Source organism: Xenopus laevis, chromosome 6L, assembly GCF_017654675.1.
Source record: "Xenopus laevis strain J_2021 chromosome 6L, Xenopus_laevis_v10.1, whole genome shotgun sequence".
Lineage (NCBI taxonomy): Eukaryota > Metazoa > Chordata > Amphibia > Anura > Pipidae > Xenopus > Xenopus laevis.
In genome coordinates, this window is record NC_054381.1 from 70,706,773 (window position 1) to 70,731,623 (window position 24,851).

The 24,851-nt window shown below is 38.3% G+C and overlaps 1 protein-coding gene and 1 long non-coding RNA gene across 3 annotated transcripts; one reads left to right on the forward strand and one right to left on the reverse strand.

Moving 5' to 3' along the window:
• Positions 1-8,049: 8,049 nt before the first annotated feature.
• On the reverse strand, positions 8,050-11,952 carry mrpl36.L. Its single transcript, XR_001936138.2, has 3 exons — positions 11,830-11,952; positions 9,882-10,052; positions 8,050-8,470 (listed from the first exon to the last, which is right to left on the reverse strand). It is a non-coding gene; the product is annotated as a mitochondrial ribosomal protein L36 L homeolog (long non-coding RNA).
• Positions 11,953-11,995: 43 nt separating this feature from the next.
• On the forward strand, positions 11,996-24,252 carry ndufs6.L (NADH:ubiquinone oxidoreductase subunit S6 L homeolog). Of its 2 annotated transcripts, none has more exons than XM_018267625.2 (4): positions 11,996-12,232; positions 13,219-13,272; positions 20,781-20,903; positions 21,022-23,267. In XM_018267625.2, exons 1-4 carry the CDS (start codon positions 12,068-12,070, stop codon positions 21,049-21,051), a joined length of 372 nt encoding a protein of 123 aa, XP_018123114.1. In that variant the 5' UTR covers positions 11,996-12,067; the 3' UTR covers positions 21,052-23,267. The 2 variants fall into 2 exon arrangements, with proteins under 2 accessions (XP_018123114.1, XP_018123113.1); XM_018267624.2 differs by lacking the exon at positions 21,022-23,267 and adding an exon at positions 24,126-24,252 and having other exon boundaries at positions 11,999-12,232.
• Positions 24,253-24,851: the final 599 nt, after the last annotated feature.

A 24,851-nucleotide genomic window follows, 5' to 3' on the forward strand; every position in this document is an offset into this window, starting at 1 on the left:
AGCTTCATGTCCTCTCTAACTTTAGATGTCTGTTCCAGTCACTGCATTGTAACAGTTTATAGTAGGTTGTCTTTCTTGAAATTTTACCCCACATGCAAGTGGCTCTGTCTTTTGCATTTGAACGATGCCAGTTTCACATGTGATCAATTCTTCAGTGCAGATTTACAGATTTTGTATTTCTCCTAAATTGTGCTGACTCAAGCAAACAAACATTCATAAACATATTTATACACTACTTCTCTAATGCTCACCTAAACACTTGCTTTGCCACACAACATTTATGACAAAATAAATCCTAGAGGCTTACTTCCTTTATACAGCCCAGACTATATATCTATATCTATATATCTATATATGGTTGTGATGATGTTTAGCTATGTAGAGTGCATTCCTTATTTTTCATTATAAGTGGAGAGAGAAAAGTCACGGATGGCAATCTATTTTCAATCTCAGCCCTTTAAGGGCTGCAGCTGAGGCACCATGTAAATGTCATGTAAATTAAATGAAGTACGATGCTCTTTATTAACTTTGCGTTCGCTTTTTATGAATCCCATTTCACCGCATAGACATTTGAGAAGGAAATGGTTTTGGTGCGTAACCCCCCTCCCCGTAGCTATCCATTGTAAATGGATATGAATAAGTCAGTAAAAAAATGGTTAGGTGACAATACATGATAAAGTCTCTGCATAATATTTTCTCTTGTAGCAAGTTACAAAAATTGTATTGTGAAAATAAAACACATTTGACAATAGAATAAAGAAGGCTATGTGTTAGTAGATTTACACCTATGCATAGCTATGGCAATGTGCATATAATTTGTGTTACATGAAAAAAAACTTAAAAACAATCTAAAGAAAACAGTGACACTGCTTCTTATTTTTACAATTACAGAGAATATATTTCAATATTTTTATTTCTTCCAAAATATCTGAGGGAAAGAGAGGAGACAAGGTGGAAATATTAAGTAGTACATTTTCAATTACTAGTGTAGTTAAAAAAAGGGGCAGTGAAGCTTAACTGCACAGTACAAGGTAAAAATTGTACAGGTATGGGACCTGTTATCCAGAATGCTCGAGACCTGAGGTTTTCTGGATAATAGGTCTTTCCATAATTTGGATCTCCATAGCTTACGTCTACTAAAAAATCATTGAAACAGTAATTAAACCCAAAAGGATTGATTTGCCTCCAATAATGATTAATATCTTAATTGGGATCAAGTACAAGGTACTCTTATTATTACAGTGCAAAATCATTTGTAAAAATTGTTAAAAGAGAGTCTATAGGAGATGGCCTTCCAGTAATTCTGAACTTTCTGGATAACGGAACCCATACCTGTATATAATAAGCTTATTGTATAGTAAAGTAAAGATTTATTGTATAGTAAAGTTAATATCTATAATTGTTAATTCTCTCCCCAAAAGGACCACATATTTTCAGTTGCTCTTGAACTATTGAATTCTTGCTTTATAGTAGTAAATATGTCCACTAGATGTTTCAGTATTGTGGAACTCAATATTAAAGGAAAACGATACCCCCAAAATAAATACTTGAGCAACAGATAGTTTATATCAAATTAAGTGGCATATTAAAGAATCTTATCAACTGGAATATATATTTAATAAATATTGCCCTTTTACATCTCTTTTCTTGAACCACCATTTTGTGATGGTCTGTGTGCTGCTTCAGAGATCACCTGACCAGAAATACTCCAACTCTAACTGTAACAGGAAGAAATGTGGAAGCAAAAGACACAACTCTGTCTGTTAATTGGCTCAAGTGACATAACAAGTATGGTTTGTTTGGTATGTTTGTGTGCACCGTGAATCATACGATCCCAGGGGACGGCCCTTATTTTTTTAAAATGGAAATTTTCTATTTATGATTCCCCAATGGCACATACGAATAAAAAAGTATATTATTATGGTTAAAATGGTTTCTTTACATGAAGCAGAGTTTTACAGATGAGCTGTTTTATGCAATATCTTTTTATAGAGACCTACTTTGTTTGAGGGGTATAGTTTTCCTTTAAGGAAATTTCCTTTTAAATCAATATATACAGGTTTAGGATTGATTACCTGGAATGCTTGGGACCTAGGGACAAATTACTAACTGGCGAAAAGTCACCAGTGTCCGCTTTGCACCCATCCACTTTGCCAGGTGGAAATTTGCTCAGACAACGCTAATTTACTAAAATGCTGAGTTTCGTCACCCGTCGATAGACTCTAGAGTGTGAACCAACGCTAGCGACAGTCTTTTACTCTAACGAATTGTCGCCTGCGCCTGTTGGTGAATCAGCGATGTCCCTGTGGGTGGCAATGCTGGCGAAAAGTTGCCAGTGTAAGCCACTTCGCCCTTTGATAAATCGGCACCATAGAGTTTTCCGGGTTAAGGAATCCTTCTGGAATTTGCATTACCATACCTTAAGGCTGCTAAAATAATTTAAATATTAAGTAAACCCAATAATATTGTCCACAATAGTCAACCCCTCCAAATAAAAACCCAGCATCCATACACACACCCCTCCATACACTCACATAAATTATATATACTGTATATAGTTAGGTCCATAAATATTTGGACAGCCAATTTTTTTCTTCAAATGTTGATTCTGTACATTACCACAATGAATTTTAAATGAAACAATTCAGATGCAGTTGAACTGCAGACTTTCAGCTTTAATTCAGTGGGTTGAACAAAAAGATTGCATAAAAATGTGATGAACTAAAGCCTTTTTTAACACAATCACTGCTCTCCATGCAGGTGAAACAAGTCATCCTTAAAGGAGAAGGAAAGGTTAAAACTAAGTAAGCCTTATCAGAAAGGTCCATCTAAATATACCAGTAAACCCCCAAAGTAATGTTGCTCTGAGTCCCCTGTCAAAAGAAATACTGCATTTCTTTCCTTCTATTGTGTACACATGGGCTTGTGTATCAGACTTCCTGCCTTCAGCTTAAACCTCATTGCCCTGGGCAAGAGCATGCTCAGTTTGCTCCTCTCCCCCCACCCCTCCCTTCTCTACTGTAATCTGAGCCCAGAGCAGGGAGAGACTCAGGCAGGAAGTGATGTCACACCACATTAATACTGCAGCTCCTATTCTAAACAAACAGAGAGTTTCTAGAGCTTTTTACTCAGGAATGGTAAAACATTCTACAGAATAAATATAGCATTCTAGCTTGCACTATTGCAGCTAATCTATTGGCAATAAAATGCCTCCGTAGCTTTCCTTCTCCTTTAAGCTGCAAAAACAGAAAAAACCCATCCGAGAAATTGCTACAGTATTAGGAGTTGCTTCAAATGACTGTTCTTTTCTTCTGAAGGGGTGGCCTCTGGTACAGTGATCCTCTTTATGGGTAAAAAGGTCCCCTGCTATTTCTTTATAATGTCCTCTAATGTACTTGTAAAGTGTAATCATGTCCCCTCGCAAGCACCTTTTTTCCAGAGAAAACAGCCCCACCCGTGACAGTCTACCCTCATAATTGAAGTCTTCCATCCCTCTAACCAGTTTAGTTGCACGTCTCTGCACACTCTCCAGCTCCTTTATATCCCTCTTAAGGACTGGAGTCCAAAACTGCACTGCATACTCCAGGTGAGGCCTTACCAGGGACCTATAAAGAGGCATAATTATGTTTTCATCCCTTGAGTTAATGTCTTTTTTATGCAAGACACAACTTTATTTGCTTTAGTAGCCACAGAATGACACTGCCCAGAATTAGACAACTTGTTATCTACAAAAACCCCAAGATCCTTCTCATTTAAGGATACTCCCAACACACAGCCATTTAGTGTATACCTGTAACTTGCATTTATATTATTTTTGCCAAAGTGAATAATCTTGCATTTATCAACATTGAACCTCATTTTCCAGTTTGCTGCCCAGTTTCCCAACTTAGACAAATCACTCTGCAAAGTGGCAGCATCCTGCATGGAACCTATAGTTCTGCTTGGTATCATCTCAAAAAATAGAAACAGTACTTTCAATGCCCACCTCCAGGTCATTAATAAATAAATTGAAAAGCAAGGGACCTAGTACAGAGCCCTGTGGTACTCCACTAACAACACTGGTCCAATTAGATTAATTAGATTTGTTTGTACCTGCTAGTTTGTAACTTCTTACTCCAAACATGCTCTATCCTGCATTTCTCCTCCTTTCACTCTCATGCTTCATAAAACATTTTTCACTACCTCCTCCGGCAAGTCCCACTTCTATACAAATCTCAGCCTCTCTTCTCTCCTCTCCTTCCCTCTCCACACATGAAGTCTATAAAGTACTCTGTTTAGCTATTCCACAAAACTCCTCCTTTTCATACAAACGAAGGACTTATAAATCCCACTCACACTTAGTCTTTCTTTCCTTTCTATTGCTGGCAGCTGGGGACATTTCCCCAAACCCTGGCCCTTACCCCATCCCAGTTATATCACGACCACGAGCTCCTTCTCTCCGGAGCAAATTCAATCAGTACAGAACACTTACTCCTATACCCAAAAACCCAGTTAATCTTTCCTGTGCTCTCTGGAATGCTAGATCTGTCTGCAACAAGCTCACCGCTATACACGACCATTTCATTGCAAATTCCTTTAACCTACTCGCACTTACTGAAACCTGGCTTTCTCCTACTGACACCGCCTCACCTGCTGCCCTGTCCTATGGGGGCCTACACCTTACTCATACTCCCAGACCTGGTAACAGACCTGGAGGTGGGGTAGGTTTGCTTCTCTCTCCCCGCTGTACTTTTAAAGTTCTTCCACCTGTTCCCTCTTTATCATTCTCCTCATTTGAGGCTCACTGCACTAGGCTCTTTTCTCCGGTTTCACTCTGCATTGCTGTTATATATCGACCACCAGGACCAACTGCACAATTTCTGGACAACTTTGCTGCCTGGCTTCCTTACTTTCTTTCATCTAACATACCATCCATCATATTAGGTGACTTTAATATACCCGTTAACAACATTAACAACTCTTCTGTCTCTAAACTTCTTTCACTAACCTCCTCCCTAGGCTTATCTTTGTGCTCAGACTCCCCCTCTCACTCCAATGGTAATGCTCTGGATCTCATATTTACCAGACTCTGTTCAACCACCAATTTTACTAACTCACCATTTCCCCTCTCTGATCACAATATGCTCACATTTCAACTCTCACTAATTCCCTCCTCACCCCCTGCTATTCCCCAAACACGTACTTACCGTGACTTGCAAGCTATAGACGTGTCACATCTCTCTTCTTCCTTTGACTCTCTTCACTCTAATATCTCAGCCATCTCATGTCCTAATGTGGCTACCTCTGTCTACTATAGTACTCTCACCACTGCCCTAAATGAGCTTGCTCCTATAAAAACTAAACGTTCTAGACCCAAACCACTTCAACCTTGGCATACTGCTCATACAAAAGCGCTCCAAAGACACTCACGTGCACTTGAGCGTCGCTGGCGCAAATCCCGTTCAGAATCAGACTTTTGGAGCTACAAATCTGCCCTGCGCTCCTTTAACACCAGCCTCTTCCAAGCCAAACAAACATACTTTACTTCACTCATTAACTCCCTTTCTAAAAAACCAGCACAACTTTTCTCCACCTTTAACACTCTCCTTTCCCCTTCTCCACCCCCTCCATGCACATCTGTCTCTGCTCAAGATATTGCTGAGCACTTCAAAAACAAAATTGACACTATCAGAAGGGACATTACACTACTCAACCCCCCTAGACTTCCACCACCCTCCCTCCACACTCCTCAGTCCCTCCTGTGCTCCTTCACCCCTGTCACTGATGAGGAAGTCTCAAAGCTTCTGGCCTCTTCTCACCTTACCACCTGCCCGCTTGATCCAATTCCCTCAAAACTTCTCCGCAATACCAATCCTTGTCTAATCAAAGCCTTAACTCACCTATTTAATCTTTCCCTCTCAACTGGACTGTTTCCTTCTCAACTAAAACATGCTCTTGTCACCCCCATTCTGAAAAAACCCTCTCTTGATCCCTCCAATCTTGACAACCTCCGACCTATCTCTCTGCTACCTTTCATCTCTAAACTACTTGAGCGCCTAGTCTACAACCGACTTACCTCATTCCTCTCTGACAATAACCTGCTGGACCCCCTACAATCTGGTTTTAAGCCACAACACTCCACGGAAACTGCCCTGACTCGACTGACTAATGACCTTTTAACCGCTAAAGCCAACAATCACTTCTCACTACTAATACTGCTTGATCTCTCAGCCGCATTTGACACTGTAGATCACCCTCTCCTCCTCCAGTCCCTCCAGTCACTTGGCCTTCGTGACACAGCCCTGTCCTGGTTCTCTTCTTACATCACCAATCGTTCCTTCAGTGTCTCCTACAATGGAGTAGCATCTTCTCCCCTACCTCTTTCTGTTGGAGTTCCCCAAGGCTCTGTCCTGGGACCATTACTATTCTCCCTCTATACTTCCTCCCTTGGCAAATTAATAAATTCTTATGGTTTCCACTACCACCTCTATGCTGATGATACTCAGATCTATCTCTCATCTCCTGATCTCAACCCAGAACTCCTAACTCGCGTCTCCTCCTGCCTGTCCGCTATCTCTACCTGGATGTCACAACGCTACCTTAAATTAAACCTCTCTAAAACTGAAATGGTTCTCTTTCCTCCAACTAACACCAGTAGCATCCCCGAAGTATCCATCATAGTTAACAATTCCACTATCACCCCATCTCCCCAGGCCCGGTGCCTTGGGGTTATCCTAGATTCTGCCCTGTCATTCACTCCTCATATCCAGTCACTTATTAAATCTTGTCACTTCCACCTAAGGAACATATCCAAAATACGATCATTTATCACCCAAGACGCTGCCAAAATTCTTATTCACTCTCTCATCATATCGCGTCTAGACTACTGTAACTCTCTTTTAATTGGCCTCCCCCTCCAGAGACTGTCACCTCTCCAGTCCATAATGAACACTGCTGCGAGGCTCATACACCTCAGCAACCGCTCCTCCTCTGCCTCGCCATTCTGTCAATCCCTGCACTGGCTTCCATTACCTTTCAGAATCAAATTCAAATTAATGACACTGACTTTCAAAGCACTTCAAAACTCTGCCCCACCCTACATCTCTGAACTCATCTCTATATACTCACCCACTCGCTTACTACGCTCTTCTACTGACCTGCTACTCAACTCTTCTCTCATTACCTCCTCACATGCTCGCATTCAAGACTTTGCAAGGGCTGCACCCCTCCTCTGGAACGCTCTCCCACGGTCTGTCCGACTTTCTCCCAACCTTTCTACTTTCAAGAAATCTCTGAAAACGCACTTCTTTCGAGAAGCCTACCCTCACTCTGCTTAACTACCAAACGCAATACCACATTTCTCACCCACTTAATTCGATCTTGCCCACTCCCACACCTTGTGTATTACTCCCTTCCCTTTAGACTGTATGCCTATGCATAGGGCCTTCCTCACCTTTTTGTACCTGTATTGACTGTGATGTTTGTTACTCCATATATTCTATGTATGTAATTCATGTGATGTTGTTGTATAATCACATTTACTTTACAGTGCTACGCAATATGTTAGCGCTATATAAATACATGTTAATAATAATAATAATGTTCCAATTAATTAAATGTTCCATTTACCACCACTCTTTGTATTCTTTCTTTTAGCCAGTTCACTATCCAGGTACAAATACTGTGTTCCAGGCCAATATTCCTTAATTTAACCAGTAACCTTCTGTATGGCACTGTATCAAATGCTTTAGCAAAGTCTAAGTAAATCACATCTACTGCCATCCTAGAATCGAGGTCCCTCCTCACCTTCTCATAAAAATAAATTAAGTTAATCAGGCAAGATCTATTACGCATAAAACTTCTCTATTTGCCCTGTTAAGCTCAAGTGATAAAACATCGATTTTTGGGAGATTAAAACATTTGTCTAAATGTATGTTCTGCACAAGTGCTATATTGAACTTTTATTGAACAATAGACATACTGCCCCTTTAAGGTATACACTGTGTTTTATATAAGGGGCTGGCTAAATTTTATTTCTAAATTTAAACGATAAACAATTGTCTGCAAACATTTTCTGCAAATTGATTTTTTATTTGTATGTTGAAAACCATATTAAGCCTCTATAACATATGGTTCTATGTGCTATAAAAAAGTGGCAAATTAGCCTTGTCTCTGCTTATGCTTCCCATTGGTTTTGCAGTACACAAATAGCCTTCCACGCCTTCTCACAAAATAACAGTCTTTGCATCGCTTTTTGAGTGCAGTTTTCGTTTTCATTCCAGAGGTTTGCTGTACTAATGGGAGATGACTGTCAGCTAAAAACGGAGAACCTTTAAATCCTGAAATGCTCCTCTGAATTAGTGGCTGTGTAAAAACATCCATTATGGTTGGAATGGAGGAAAACTTTACTGACTGGTGTCCAAAAAATGATACAGGTTTTGCTATAGATAATAGCACTCTCCGCAGCAAGAGTGATGCCATTGTTCCAGGACTGGAAGAAAAAAAAATATATATATAAATTACACAAAAAAGTAGAATATTTAAAGTCATGAAAATAAGCCCTTTAAGAGCAACTATCAAAAACCTAAAGCTTGTATTTGTTTCAGTAGACTTGTTACTAAATAAAATAGTTTAGTCTCCTTCCATTTTCACAAACAGCAGTTCTGTCATGCTTTAAAGGTAAAGGATGTTCTTGACCTTTGCTGTGATGGGTGGAGACAGATGAACCACTGCTCAGAAATGAAAAAAATGTACTTTTCCTATATACTGTATCTCTATGAGAAGCACTGACTTGTTTCACTTATGTCCCATAGGCCTTATGGCTAAGATTCTTAAAACAGAGCAATTATACTACAGTGGTCAGAGTCCCCATCTCAAACCAATAGTTTTATAGTACCGTAGGCTTTTGAGCTCTAAGACTACTGGCACAGGTAGAGGTCAAATTATCAAATTTAGAAAAGTGAAAAAAGAAATTGACTTCTACACAGAACAAACTGTAATTAATGGTTGTGTTCCTGCAGCAGCAAAAACGATCATTTCATTCTGAGCTTTAATGCCTTTTTTTGTTTATGTAACTTATGCCTTGGGCAGTGAATGGCAAGTCTGCAGTGAACACACTCGTCATTTAATGGGTTTATGTAATAACAGGTACAAAGATTGTTCAACATCTACATAGCAATCAGTCACTGGTTCCTATATCCTGGAACAGATTAAAATGGATGACTATGGAAAACTTGAAACAAGGGGGCACATTTATCAAGGGTCGAATTTCGAGGGTTAATAAACCCTCAAATTCGACCCTCGAATTTAAATCCTTCGAATTCGAATATCAAATTCAAAGGATTTAGCGCAAATTGCTCCTTCAAATCCAGCAATTTTAAGTGATTGATCGAAGGAATTTTCTTCGATCAAAAAAATGTTAGAAAAGTGCTGGGGAAGGTCCCCATAGGCTAACGTTGTACCTCGGTAGGTTTAAAGCGGCGAAGTATGAAGTCAAAGTATTTTTTAAAGAGACAGTACTTCGACTATCAAATAGTCTAACGATTTTTACTTTGAATCGTTCGATTCGATCGAATTTGACCCATTCAATGGTCTAAGTACCCAAAAAAATACTTCGAAATTCAAATTTTTTTACTATCTTCTACAGTCAGATTTACAATATAAAATAACAAAGATAAAATATAACCTGCAGTACATACTTATTTCATACATATTAAGTAAAAAAAAAAAAAGTCTGTTGTACCCATATATATTAAAAGTCCCAAAGTTTTGCATGGTGCAACCAATTATGTTTACTCTAAAAAAAAAGGTGGCCTGTAAATGTTAGCTGCTGATTGGTTGCTATAGCTGATTAGACCTTTGCACCTTTATTACATTGCCCCTTTATCATTGAACCATATTACCTTTCTGTTGTCTCAGGCAATTTTCTTCTTCATTCAAGAGAAAAGGGATGTTGTGTTGACATTCAGCCCAACACTCCTTCTGTCCTTTGAGATGATCTCACCAGATATAATTTTCACTACTCAGATGGTCTTTGGCATGAGAAAGCACCAAACTGCATCTGATGAGCATACCTGCAGAAAGATTTAAGGCAACCAAGAAGTTAACCCATAAGCTCTCACGTTTAGTGCAGGCATCCGGGAGTACAACTGGGAGAGGCCTTACATACATTTATGAGACACTATTTGGAAAAGGCCTAGCTAAGTTTTCAGTTGTATATTTTGGAGTGATGGTGTCAGAGAAAGTTTAGTAACTTGGGACAAGTTATGAAATGCAGAATCCTACCTGCCTTTGCAAAGCTGGGCACTAGTTAAGTAAGCAAAAACATGAACATATAAACCCTAAATGTTCCTACCATGTATAGAAGTTGGGCCAATCTCCCCCACCTGAAAACATATCATTTGTACTGTATATATACCATCACATTTTCCTAAAACAAAGAACAGCTTTCACCAGGAGGTCATTTTCCCTCTGACAAATAATCAGTGACATTTACATCTGCAAACTGAACATGTGCTATAAAGTTCATTCAATCAAGAATTCAGGCTTAAACAGGTACAATTTACTTCATTGTAATGGTTAAGCTGGGCTCAGGAGAAACAATAGGAACAGATAGCTAGAGCTGAGTTCTAAGGAAACCCGCAAAACCATCTCTTCCTTGGTTGCTAGACTGGAGGGTGTGTTTAGTAATTTGAGTTTTGAGTTCATGCTCAGTAGCCAACAGCCAAGGGACATTCCTGAGGGGAGGGCCGAATGGTTTAGAGGAAGAGAAGGAATTCTAAGTGATTAAGTGGATGCTGCAGCCTTACGATTAACCTTTGAACAACCACAGTGGTCTGTATTTAAAGGTTTCAAAGAGGCTTTTCATGGATTCAATTTTTTATTGTTGGGTGTTTACACATCCGTTAATGGCACCATGAGACCGAGAACAGAATCATCAACACCAAAATGTATGACATGCAGAAAGCCAAATAAGAAAGTTCATGACTGAACTAGTACTTTGCACATCCCTTCTGTTCAGTTTCTTTTACATATCTTTGATTCACTTGGCTAGCAAGGTTCAACCAATCAGACCAATGAAACGCAAGTCAAGCAGGAGTGGAAAAGCATGCATAGTACAGCCGAAAAACGTCAGTTCTTCCTGAACATCAGTGATTTTGACGGTCCCGAGAGCCATTAATATAAATCATGGTTTTTCTTTTCTTTTTGTAAGACAAGTCATAATCATGTTTTTGCTTAGTGTACTGGTGTCCAGCTTTGCAAAGGCAGGCAGGATTCTGCATTCCAAAGCTTGGCTCAGGTTACTACACTCTATTGGCACTATATAAAGGATAATTAAAACACATTAATTTTTGCAATCTGTTGTATTGTTTAAATTCAATCAAATATCACAGTGCCACACACCATGCTAAAATGTTAATTTATGGCTTTATAAATTGGTCCACCCCATATATCCACCTTCCAATGGGGGGGGGGGGGTTGACAAATACCAAAGCAACCCACTGTTAATTTAGTGCTCCACAATAATCAAAACTTACAATTCATGGATCCCATGTTTATAGTTTGTGAACTCGAGGGACATATTATATGTTATATTATATTTTGAATCAGGTGCTACCTGGTGAACTGTACAGAATACCAGACCATAATCAAACGCATACAAATCTAGTATAAACCCAACACAACTTCTTTTGTATCCTTGAGTAAAACACGCCTTGCTGCTACACATATAAAAAGACATGATTATTCGAAACAAAGACCTTGTAAATATATGAAAAAGTTTGCCGCTCATATCTATGCGAGTACCGAATAAAACGCGTCTATGTTATTTTTGCCACCCAACAAACTCACAATATTCAGCAAAACGTTCCACACAACTGGGCGAATGGGTTGTTAAAAGCAGAAAGTCAACACATGCGCACTAGCACCGCCAGACACAAACTGACATGTGACACGGCTGCGCTTGTTCTAATTGGCTGCAGGGAGAGATTCTGATGCCGGAATTCTGCGTCCATGGTCAAACAACCAATAGCAGAAGGGAAAGGCAGGACGTAGGCAAACGGGAGCTTGGTTTAAGGTGACATTTAACATGGCGGCGCCCTGTGCTGCGTTAGGTCGTGCTTGTGTGCGGGGATTCGTTTGGAAGGGGCCGGCTAATAACAGTGCCCTTGGGTGTTTGAGCACTTCTAGTTGGAGAAGAAATTATACAGTGAAGGTGTCTGTCACCGGGGAAAAGATCACCCACACTGGCCAGGTTCGCTTTTTTTTTTTATAGATAGAGGTCACGTGACTTTAAGTATTTACTTGACATTATGACAGATACTTTAGAGATTTAGGGTCAGGTTATTTTGCTTTTTTTTTTTTAGTTTAGTAACTTTGGTCCCCAGCTCGTCCCAGACTTAAAGGGAATACAAAACTCCCATAACATCCAAAAATGAATGGAGGGTTAATAAATGTAAACACATACATGATTTTATGTTATAGGGACAACTCTACCATATCTGCATTCTGACTTAATCTGACCCAAGTTCTGTGAGTTCTAAAAGAATTGTGTCTACCTACTTGTACCCACACATGCAAGTATACACTCAACTGTGCGTTATAAAGCCAAAATTCACCCATTGCAAATGCTGTTACCATCAGTGTTAGCAGAACATGGGGTGGATTGAGGCAGATTGGCGTATTTTTCCACTGGCGGAGATAATGCCATGTGTGACGTAAGCTTTAGGCCAAGAAATATGTTCCTCGCCAACCCCTTGGATGTTGCTCAAAGTGGCACTTTAAGCAGGCACTTTGTGGAACATTGCCTTTTATTAGACATCCCTGGCCACCAACAGAGCAGTGAATGTTGACTTGCACCCTAGACCAAAAGCAGCTGAGGGTATAACTACACTTTAGGGAGTGAGGCTTTATGTGGTTTTCAGAAATATATTTATTTTATATTTTTAAATGTAAAATAGTAAGCAAGTGTATGTGCTCAAGTCAAACTTGCAGCAGACTATGGCAGTGCAGGAACTTTATAGGTGTATAATAAATGTTGCTAATTCTGTAAATGTCATATTGCTGATAATGGTTTTTCATTTATATCTCAACACTTTTAGTATGTGAATCATCCATCTGTTATTATTTTTACGAATAAATCTTAATAGTTTTACCCAGTAACAACTTTGGTATTGAAATACAGTATATCAATGATTTAAATGTTGGTCGTTTATAAATTAATAGAAATTTACATTACAGGTTTTTGATGAGCATGACTACAGGAAAGTAAGATTTGTTGGACGACAGAAGGAGGTAATTACTTTGATTTTGCTCTTAAACACCTGTTACCACCACTAGAGGTGCTCATTATGCATGTTTGAGTGGCCTAGCACTTGAATTTTTTTAATAAAGCCAACACTAAAGTTGGGGAAACAATTTGAGGGTGACAAGTGCCCTTTACATATTGAATTCTAAACCATCAATGTATCAGACTTATTTTTGTCCAAGCAAATTTAATACATAATATTACGTATGGCATTGATATCGCAATTGCATTATAAGTGTAATAAAGTGTGATACCGACATGTTCCTCACAAGTAGGCAAGGAATGCAGATTTTTTTTTATAATCTACCTCTAAGTCACGTACAGCTCCTGACACTGCAATGTGGATGCCACTCTGGGTTGGGGGCAGCTAGATACTTCTGTAGGCTGGCATATTCACTCTGCATGTATGTTTTTTTTTTTTTTAATTGGCCCATAGTGCATATATAAAAATAAAGAATTATCCTCACAAACATGCATTCCAGTTTCCCTGTTTGTTTAATGCATTTTATATAAGGGTGAAAACAATGCCCTGAACATAACATTTACACATTTATATGTAACACAATACTTAATACTTTATCAATTTCCGTATATGAATTTTTAGTGAAAAAAACCCAATTTTTTCAAGATTTATTATACCGCAATGATGGAAAAAGTCTGTATGACAGACGAATACAGTAACGAATATGGAAGCAGAGCTGACCGGCACTCAAATGAATCCACAGGACCAAAGAAATTCAGTTAAAAAATTATTCTATTTGTGGAAAAGTTAAAAGTATATCTGCATCTCCATTTACCCTTAGATGGAGATGCAGATATACTTTTAACTTTTCTACAAATAAAATTATTTTCTAACTGAATTCCTTTGGTCCTGTGGATCCGTTTGAGTGCCGGTCAGCTCTGCTTCCATATTCGTTGCACTGGAATTAACCTGAAAATCTGACTATTTCTGGCTTTTCAGGCAGAAATCTGAAATCGAGCGGTTTGGGAAAAAATCTGAAAAAAACGAATTATTTTAACTTGTTTTTATTAAGCTTTTTCCCGATCTGAATAAATCGTGCTTTTTAAATAATAAATAAGGTCAAATCGTGAATTCTAGTTTGCTCAGACTTTATTTTAATAAAATGATCAGAAAATGCCCCTAAATATATATAGTATATCTCGGTTCTTTAGCATTTTCTTCACATATATCCCATTTAATTTGCTCGCTTAACGCAAGTATTTGAGATGAGGCTATCTTTGCTGTTGCTCCTTAGGCAGCTCAGGATAAAGTGTGACCTTCCTGAAAGCAAATTCCATTAATTAGGGTTGATTCATTTAAAATTACATAGGATAAAAACCTTTCAAATATAAAAGCTTCTGCCGATTACCTAACTAAAGGTATGGTTAATAAAGAAATTGAAGTAGCATGTAAATATATTTTATTGTACATCACTGTAAAATATGCATGTGCATGATAAATATATGTATAAATAAGTGATCTATACACACACAGGGTTTTTGAGAAAAATTTTGCAGACTCGTAGAAAATAAAGTGTCATTTTAAAGGACAATGTATCCCTATTTCAGTCAATTCCACACTATATGGCTAAATTGAAGTCCATTTGGTTCAGCAGCTATTTTTCCATGGGTACAATTGTGACCACCACATTGTTTCCTTCTACATCATACAAATGGCCACTAATCTGTTTTAGCACATGCATGGAAAGTACCCTGCCCTTACCAATGCTTGCCAAATGGTTCAATTCCTCACCTGTAAAACTGGATACCAATCTTTATTTCCATAAAACACTTGAGAAAGGGCCTTTGAAGCCCGAAACATGTCGTATGGGCACAAAATAAAAGCCTAATAGCAGTTATTCTGCCTGCTGTATGATTCCCAACCTCTATGATACATTTACATGATTTGTGGATGCCAGGACGGAGTATCCAGGGAATACCATACGAACAGCCTTCTAATTCAAAATTCACAGCTGACGGTGTTCACCTACATAGGTTTATCTCCATACAAGGCCTGATCAACCTGCTTTGATGAATTGCATGTAAGGTGCTATATTACAATAAACTAATTACATTGGCTCTAATTACATTGGCTCTAACATTGCAACTGGAAGCTGTTAACCGTACTGGGCTTCTAATGAGTTGTCAATTATCTAGTAGTTAAGAAATTTGAGTTTTCGAGGTTTTTATTTTCCAAATCTGAGCAAAAACTTAAAAATTGCCTTCTCCAGTTCTCATAAGTTTTCCATTGCTGCCATTGTGTTTGTAGTGTTTATAGCTGCAAGCATACATGGCACCCAAGTGAAAATTAAAAAAAAAAAAAAGTCTGTGTGCATAGGAATATTTACCTGCATCCCTATGGGTACACAGCTGTCAGGATCAATAATCACTCTTAATGTGACTAATCCCTGGTGTATACTATGGGGCACATTTACTAAGCTTGAGTGAAGGATTCGAAGTAAAAAAAACTTCGAATTTCGGGTACTTTTGGGTACCATCGAATAGGCTACTACGACCTTTGACTACGACTTCGATTCGAACTAAAAATCGTTCGACTATTCGATAGTCTAAGTACTGTCTCTTAAAAAAAAAACAAAAACAAAAAAAAAAAAAAAAACTTCAACTACATACTTCGGTAGTCTAAACCTACCGAGGTACAATGTTAGCCTATGGGGACTTTCCCCATTACTTTGCTAAGGTTTTTTTGATCGAAGGAAAATCCTTCGATCGATGGATTAAAATCCTTTGAATCGTTTGATTCAAAGGATTTCATCGTTCAATTGAACGATTTTTCCTTCGATCATAGGTTTTGCGGTAAATCCTATGAATTCGATATTCGAAGAATGCTTGGGACAGATATGGAGTGTTTCCTTAAAGGAATGTTCCAGTGCGTTATACTCGTTCAGAAGAGGCATTGTGCTTAAAAAAGTAGTGTTTCAGGCTGATTTATTGAATATTTCTGCAAAAACCCTAATGAGCCCTCCCTTCTCTTCCACTTCCTGCTCCCTGAATTCCCAGGCTGTGCAGGGGAGCCGGCGGCTCTTGGCTCACTGCAATGTAGGACAGGAACCAATCCGCAGCTACCAGGACCTGATGGGGAACAGGTGCTTGTGTGACTGCAGGGCTGTGATTGGCTGTCCCCCTCCTACTGTGCATTTGGCAGGGACTATTAGGACACGCCCGCCCCTCATTTGAAACACAGGCTGGGACCAGAGAACATCTATAGGGAGCTCCAATAAAGGGGCTATTTTTAAAAATAATAATTTTTTAGCACCATGTAAAAGCAACACCATATATTACTTATAATTGCCTACAAAATTAGGGTTTTTTCATTTATCCTATATGTCTCCTTTAATTCAGATCACCATAGTTTAAATTTGCTGAAAATTATTTAAACGCTAGACTTGACACCACTTCTATGCCATACTACCAAACACTGTATTGTAATCGTTTGTTTTGTGTTTGTTGTTGTTAAAATCAATAAAAAGGTTGTTCTGCCACCAATATGGATTAATGCAGTTTAGTTAGGATCAAGTACCAGGTTCCGTTTTATTATTAAAGTGATAAAATAAATCTTTTTATTAAAAATTAAAATGATTTCCTTGAAATGGGCCCTATGGGACATGGTCTTCCTGTAATTTGTATACCAACTAGTTCAGCGCTCCTGGTGCACAACAAATGTTTTATATTAATTGAGCATGGAAACAATTAAAATAGGCACTGCAAACAAGTTTTTATATTTGTGGTCGGGGGGAATAGTTACACCACTACTGCCAATAATCTAGTTACAAAAGTACTGTATTTTATTGTATTCAGAAACATAATTAAAAAAGTAGATTGCAACTTTGCAGAAAAAGGGTTGGAACTGCTTTAATTCACCTTTATATTTTCTTTAAATCCTTTCCTTATTTATTGCATTATTTATTGCACTATAGAAATGTGATAGATCTGTTATCCAAAACCCTGTTATCCAGACTGCTCAGAGTAGAAGATGGCCATCTCCCGGTGACTTTATTTTAATGAAATTTAGATTTTTAAAAATTCTTTTCTTTTTCTCTGATATAACAAAGGATTATTTTTAAAAAGGCCGAGAGATCACATTACGGAAAGACCTCTTGTCAGGAAACCCCCAGGTCCCAAGCATTATGGGTCCCATACCTGCACTTCATTTTTTATTTTTATGCAATATACAATGTACATTTGTAATTTATATATGTGTGTGTGTGTGTGTGTGTGTATGTATGTATATATAATTTTTTTTGTATCTAAGTCACATTATTTTGTATAGTTAAAGTATTTATTTAAATAATATTAATTGGTTTAATTTCATATTTAAATATGTTCCCTTTTATTTTTGCATAGATTTCCATAAAGCTGAATAGTACTCTCCTCTTTTATCATTTGTGCAGTACAGGGACTTGCACAGTTTTGTTTGTTAACCTATTTGTACATTACTGAGAGCACAATAGATGTTGCATTTTTCATCCCTGCTTTTTTTTTTTTTTTGGCCAGGATTCCGTGCGTATATCTTCAGAAGGATTGATTTTCAGAGACCAAGCATTAATAATAAGGTCATCTGTGCCTTGAGAGCCTGTGCATTAAGTGACAGTAGTATGGTCCCTTTGTCATTCAGAAGTGTCAAAGCATTGCGTGGCCATCCTACCCAGTAGGTAGATGGGGTCTTTCAGCTGCCCCATCAAGGCTGTTGGAGCCTTGATGTCTGCCAGAGTAATGTGAGAGAGGTATTTGTGTTGTCAGTCACAGAGACATCACATTACATTAAACTGTAACACATCCTATGTGCCGTTAGCTGTCATCTCCATCAGTGCTAGCAGATGGAAACCGTACATCATTTCAACGCACTTATTAAGGATACCCCATAAGGATAGGAAGAAAGCAGAGGGATGGATAAACTTTGCTCAACAAATAGACTAGACTTACAGTTCTGTTTTGAATGAAGGATTTCTGTCTTTCATAATATTTTTTACATGTTCTTCCAAGGCTTCTGATCTTTTATTTTTTATTGCATGCTTGAGGGCTGTGATAATGTATAATCATGGATGCATTATCGGAAAATTAGTCAATTACAGGAATAAGCCTAAGTAAAATGTTTCCATTTTGTTCCCCACCCCCCATCCGCTGTACCTACCTGCTTCCCAGAAAATGAGAAACAATATTGAGGCTAGATAAAAAGTTCTTCTTTTTAGGATAAAGCACATGTTTTGGTTACTATAAGAAACTTCACACTCATGAGTTTTTAGTCAAAGCCTCTGAATACAGGAATACAGCCATACTTTTGTAAATTTTGTACTGTAATGACCTACAAACAGCAAGTCAGAAACAACAGTTTTTAAAGACATGGAAACCTGGATTCTCTATGTAAGGTACTTCCAGTGAATCCTTTTGTTAACTCTGGGACCAGTGCCTCTTTTAGAAAAAAAAAAATCACTGGTCTGGAGAAAAACGAATTCGAAACAACAATGCCACCTTACTTACCTTTCCCAGTTGTCCCTAGTGACTTAGACTCACACATGCACAGTAGAGTCGAATTTTCCCAGGTGACCCTGAGTTTGCACTAGGGGTGCTGCATTAGTTGTTTTTCCCAGGCTGGTTCCTAAAAGGAGAAGAGAACCAGGACAAATAACTGAGGCAATGGATTCACTCCTCAATATGTAAATTTTTATGGCCATTAAATGCACTTGGGGTGTTTTTATATGGTTTCAGAATTGCAGTATATGCAATATGCTATAGGTATGGGAAAGCTTCAAATTACAGGATGGCCATCTCCCATAGAGTCCATTTTATTCAAATAATTAACATTTTCAAAAATGATTTCCTTTTTTTAATGTAATGGATAAACAGTGCCTAGATACAGTCATATGAAAAAGTTTGGGAACCCCTCTCAGCCTGCATAATAATTTACTCTACTTTCAACAAAAAAGATAAGTGGTATGATTTTAATTTCCCAGGAACATCTGAGTACTGGGGTGTTTTCTGAACAAAGATTTTTTAGTGAAGCAGTATTCAGTTGTACAAAATTAAATCAAATGTGAAAAACTGTCTGTGCAAAAATGTGGGTACCTCAATACTGTTAACACCAAATTGGTTGGATAAGCTCGTTAAACCTTGAACTTTGTAGGCAGGTGTGTCCAATCATGAAAAAGGGTATTTTAGGTGGCCAATTGCAAGTTGTGCTTCTGTTTGAATCTCCTCTGAAGAGTGACCATATTGGATCCTCAAAGCAACTCTCTAAAGATCGGAAAACAAAGATTGTTCAGTATCATGGTTTAGGGGAAGGCTACAAAAATCGGTCCGTTTCAACTGTAAGGAATGTAATCAGGAAATGGAAGGCCACCAGCACAGTTGCTGTAAAACCCAGGTCTGGCAGGCCAAGAAAAATACAGGAGTGGCATATGCGGAGGATTGTGGGTGGTTACAGACAACCCAAAGATCATCTCCAAAGACCTGCAAGAACATCTTACTGCAGATGGTGTATCTGTACATCCTTCTACAATTCAGCACAATTTGCACAAAGAACATCTGTATTGCAGAGTGATGAGAAAGTAGCCCTTTCTGCACTCATGCCACAAACCGAGTCGCTTGTTGTATGCAAAAGCTCGTTTAGACAAGCCACAGTCATTTTGGAACAAAGTGCTTTGGACTGATGAGACAAAAATTTCGTTATTTGGTCATAACAAAAAGCAATTTGCATGGCGCTGCATTCCACCTGCTACCTACTGTCAAATTTGGTGGAGGTTCCATCATGCTGTGGGGTTGTGTGGCTAGGTCAGGGACTGGGGCCCAAGGGGCCCAATCAACAAATTCTTAAGGATAATGTTCAAGCATCAGTCTCAAAGTTGAAGTTACACAGGGGTTGGATATTCCAACAAGACGATGACTACAAAATTCTGGAATGACCATCACAGTCCCCTGACTTATATCAGTCCCCCGACTTATATCATCAGAAATCTATGGGATGATTTGAAGCAGCTTGTCCATGCTCGACAGTCATCAAATTTAACTGAACTGAAGAGATTTTGTATGGACAAATGGTCAAAAATACCGCCATCCAGAATCCAGACACTCATCAAAGGCTACAAGAGGGGTCTAGAGGCTGTTACATTTGCAATAGGAGCCTCAACTAAGTATTGATGTAATATCTGTTGGGGTGCCCAAATTTATGCACCTGTCTAATTTTGTTATGATGCATATGTTATATTTTAAAAGTAAGTTGCTACTTTGAAAGCTCAGCAAATGAAAAAAAGAATTAAAAATGGTTCCCAAACTTTTTCATATGACTGTACAAACTAAGATATAATTAATCAATATTGGAGGCAAAACAGTGCTGTTGGGTTTAATTAATATTAAAAAAGTCTGCTAAATTATTTTTTTAGCAGATTTAAGGTATGGAGATCCAAATTATGGAAAGATTCCTTATCTTTATATGTATTTGTCGTGTCTGTAGTTCTTATTTATTTTATTTCCTGTTCTCTAGGTTAACGAGCAGTTTGCCATTAACTTGATTGAGGAGCAACCGGTGAATGAATCTGATAGTAGAATTGTCTCTTGCGATGGGGGTGGTGGAGCTTTGGGCCATCCAAAAGTGTATATCAATTTAGTAAGTACTTCTGCCTAACCTTCTACTTGTACAACCCCACTGTGAAACAACAGTTGTCAAACTTACCAATGCAATACTGGACTTATTTAAATCAGTTTTTCTGCCTTTTTTAAAACAGACCGAAACACAGAATCGTCTTAGCTGGTGAAATGTCATCCAGTCCGAGATGTCTCTTTTTGAGAGACAAAGTGGGATACTCCTTCTATTTCTTCATTCATAGGAATGTTAACTTTATAATTTATATCTATTTAGTATTTGTTTAGATCCATAACATATTGTGCTTCTTGCTATAATTTTCCAAAATAATAATAAAAAAAAAAAATCTAAAAATGCAAATTAGCATTTACCTATTTTCTGATTTTCATTCAGGCTCGGACACCTATTAACTACTTGGGGCGCTCTACTTTAATAAATTATTAACCATATGTTTTGTTTAAAGAGGTTGTTTACCTTTTCAGCTCAGTGGTTTTGAGATAATTCACCAGAAATATTGAAGTCTAAAGATGTTGTTCACTTTCCAAACACTTTTTTTTCAGTTCAGTTGTTTTCCGAATGTTCACCAGCATAAGACTATTTTCACTTGCTTTCCATTTTTTATAGCTTTTCCATAAATGAAGTTTAAAGTTAAATGTTCCTGTCTCTAGTATGTCAGTCTGACAGCTCAGTAATCCAGGTGCAGATTCTGAACGGTTACAATTTGCTACATTAGTTGACACATTTCTCGGCAGCATCTGTGGAATATTAGCAACTATTGTATCAGTTCTAACAGCTACCTTTTATTAAACGCCAAGATTCTGCATAGCAGGGCCAAAAATAAGAAATGTATCAACTACTCTATCAATTTACAGTAGTATACAAAATCACAGTTACAGAGTCTGTGACCCCCCCATCACACACAGCTGCTTCAGAATGACATAGAAAGCATTTTTGACAGAATACACAATTTGAGTGTTTTACCAGAAACAGTGCTCAGTAATGTCTATATTGTCTATTTTCTGTTGTTTTGTTGCTGTGACTAATCACACGCAACAAGTAGCACCGTGTGTCATTGCCCTAATTGGGTTCCCAACCACCGGGCTGCGGACCAGTGGTGGGCTGTGGGCAGTGCTGAACTGGGCCACCTCTGGTCCCAGCTGCAGTCTATAATAGCTGCAAAAACAATGAAAAAGACCCTAATTACCTGCAATCCCAGCTCCCTGATGCGCTATTGCCATGACTACAGCTGTGCAAATCCCAAGAAGCTTTCTACTGATCGCGATAAGGACCAAAATACTGCTTGGACAGTTCTTTTGGTAAGCCTAAAATGCACCCACACATCTACATCCCCCACACCCACCGGTCCTCATAAAAATTGTTGTGCTTGAAACTGGTCCGTGGTGCAAAAAAGGTTGGGGACCACTGCCCTAAGAGTCATACGTCTCATACAAATCAATAATTTGTAATTTGATAATTGCCATAATCATCATTTTTAAAATGAACAGTATGTTGGATAATCTCTTTTTAAAGGAAATTGCAGAGTTAATATTCTTTTGTTCATTTAATACAAATAATTGCTCTACATCAGTGTATTATTTGCAGCTTTGTGCTGCTGATGTGGCAGCAATCCATTTCATGTCTACTAACACCAAACAAATTACATTGTAACAGGTGTTTACAAAAAAAGCTGTTGCACATATTTTTACAAAAACACTTTTAATAACATAGATACAATATATGAGGAGAAAGCAGTCTGTCAGTCTCATCAGATTTGCAAGCAATTACAGTAGAACCTCTGTAGTACTGAATTTTGGATATTCAACAATAAGCCCATACACGTAATGGGTTAACAGATATCTGCCTTTCCATCAATGGCAACTGTGAAGGTGCAAGCCTGGGCAACAGTCATCCTGCCATAAAACAATCCTTGCAGCTACAGTAATGTCCGTATCAAAGAGATGCAAATAACTGGACACACTGGTGTGGGTGCAGGGATAGCAAGAGTTCCCAAGGGAATGACACTCTGCTGGATCAACAAAGGGATATCTGGAGCATTGGATTATGGGATTTCTTTCACGGTGCATCCTAACTTGATTTTAGTCCCTTGTCTAAGAAGAGATGAACCAACGTCAAGAACAGCTAACATCGACCTGATTGGCTGGGACTGTCTTTTGGGTGTGGCTGTTTTGGGAACAGGGTAGTATATTCGTTTGAATGGTCTTGCTTATGTGTATATAAAGAGCATTGTAAATACCTTGTTAGTTAGTCACTTTCCACACCCTTCCATTGCATCCTTCCCTATCCCTTTCTACCTCCCTCCATGTTAGTTAGTTCCCTTTTTATGTTATACCTTTTAGTTCCTTTGTAAATAAATACCACTTATTTAAAGATCGGTCTGCCTCAAGTCATTAGCCTGACACCCCAAAATAGAGCAGATCTAACAACCTCCATTTTAAATTTTTCAGGGGACCAAAAAAAAATGGTGTAAAATGCAAAATCAGGGAAATGTATTATGCATAATATATAGGTGGAACCACAAAACAAAAATGTAAAATGAAGGAAAGCTTAAAATCAGGGAATGTAAAATTGAGGTGCCACTGTATTACCGATTGAAAAAACACTGGGTTGAATAGAAAACAATGGTGCACATTTGCTTGCAGCCAGCTTGTGCCAGTGTCATGTACTAATTATAGGACCATGAACATTCCGTTACAGCATGAGCCCATTTTTAATTGCCACTTCATTCACATCCTGGATTGTATGGTTGGACCTTAACCTGTGTTGCTGCGTGATTTTGTTGGGTATCTTTTAACCATACATACTGAGTGGACTGATTGCTGGCTTCCCTTCTGCATATGTGTATTCATCCTATACCCTGTCAGCTGGTGTAAGGCAAGCAGGGATTAAGGTGGTATTTGTCAGTGTTTAGGGCTGCTGAAGCTTGTCAATTAGGCTGTATCTCTTACTGCAAGGTGAAAAAGTGAAGCTGCTAAGTTTTGGAGAACTAAATTTCATATTATTAAATGGTCTCAGTTTTTGCAGTTGAATTACTACATGAAATAAACACATCCCAGTCAATGTATGCAGTGCTGGATGTGCTAATATTTGGTATTTATCTATATGCTATTAAACGTTTGTTTATGCCAGTGGCTTGTGATCCTTGTTTTCCAGTGTTGTCTCTCTGGCATGTTCTACAGATAAAAATATGTTTTGAAAGTGAACTGATAAATTTTGTTTTTCTTGTAGGACAAAGAGACAAAAACTGGAACCTGCGGATACTGTGGGCTTCAGTTTAAACAGAAGCATCATCACTAAACCGAGCATCGAATGTGTCTTGTGTTAAAACCATAACCAATAAATAATTTTAATAATTGTCAGGCTTGTTTTTGATTTTTTTTATCCTGTTTACTTGCTAAAAGTTATTTTGTAGACAAGGACATAGAACACACAAGACAGAATATGCAACTTTTAGCTTTTCTTTGCCCTTCTGAGAAGCAAATCTGCCAGTGAGGAAATTGGAATAGTCTCTCATCATGTTGCTATTTGGCTCCTGGTCTGTAAAAGTTTCCATGTTAATATTATAGTGGTTCTAGATACGTGGTTGGCAAGTTTAAGAAGCAATTTAAATGTCTCTTTCTTTCACTATTCCTTAAAGGGCACCTGTTGGGCAAAAATATTTACCCCAACCAAAGGGAAACCAAAAGGTAACAGCTCCCGGTGCAAGCAGCCATGTTGTGCAGAGCGCATGCACATTATAAGCCTCTGATGCCATGTGAATAATGAGCAAGTTGCGAGATTCACACATGAGCTCCCTCCCAGTGTGGGTGTCCTAGCGCTGATGGGGGGCAATTTTAAAAAAGGCTCTGTTAGCACGCATCTTTGGTTGGGGAAAATATTGTTGCCCAACTGGTGTTTTTAATTGACTGTTATTCTCTCTAATTTTCTTTTTTTAGGGCAATGCAACATGTATAA

Excerpts from the sequence above, each read along its gene's own strand:
- ndufs6.L (XM_018267624.2), top strand. The coding sequence starts at position 12,068 with ATGGCGGCGCCCTGTGCTGCGTTAGGTCGTGCTTGTGTGCGGGGATTC. Across the intron at positions 13,273-20,780 it reads TTGTTGGACGACAGAAGGAG|GTTAACGAGCAGTTTGCCAT; the intron begins GTAATTACTTTG and ends CCTGTTCTCTAG. Across the intron at positions 20,904-24,125 it reads CAAAAGTGTATATCAATTTA|GACAAAGAGACAAAAACTGG; the intron begins GTAAGTACTTCT and ends TTTTTCTTGTAG.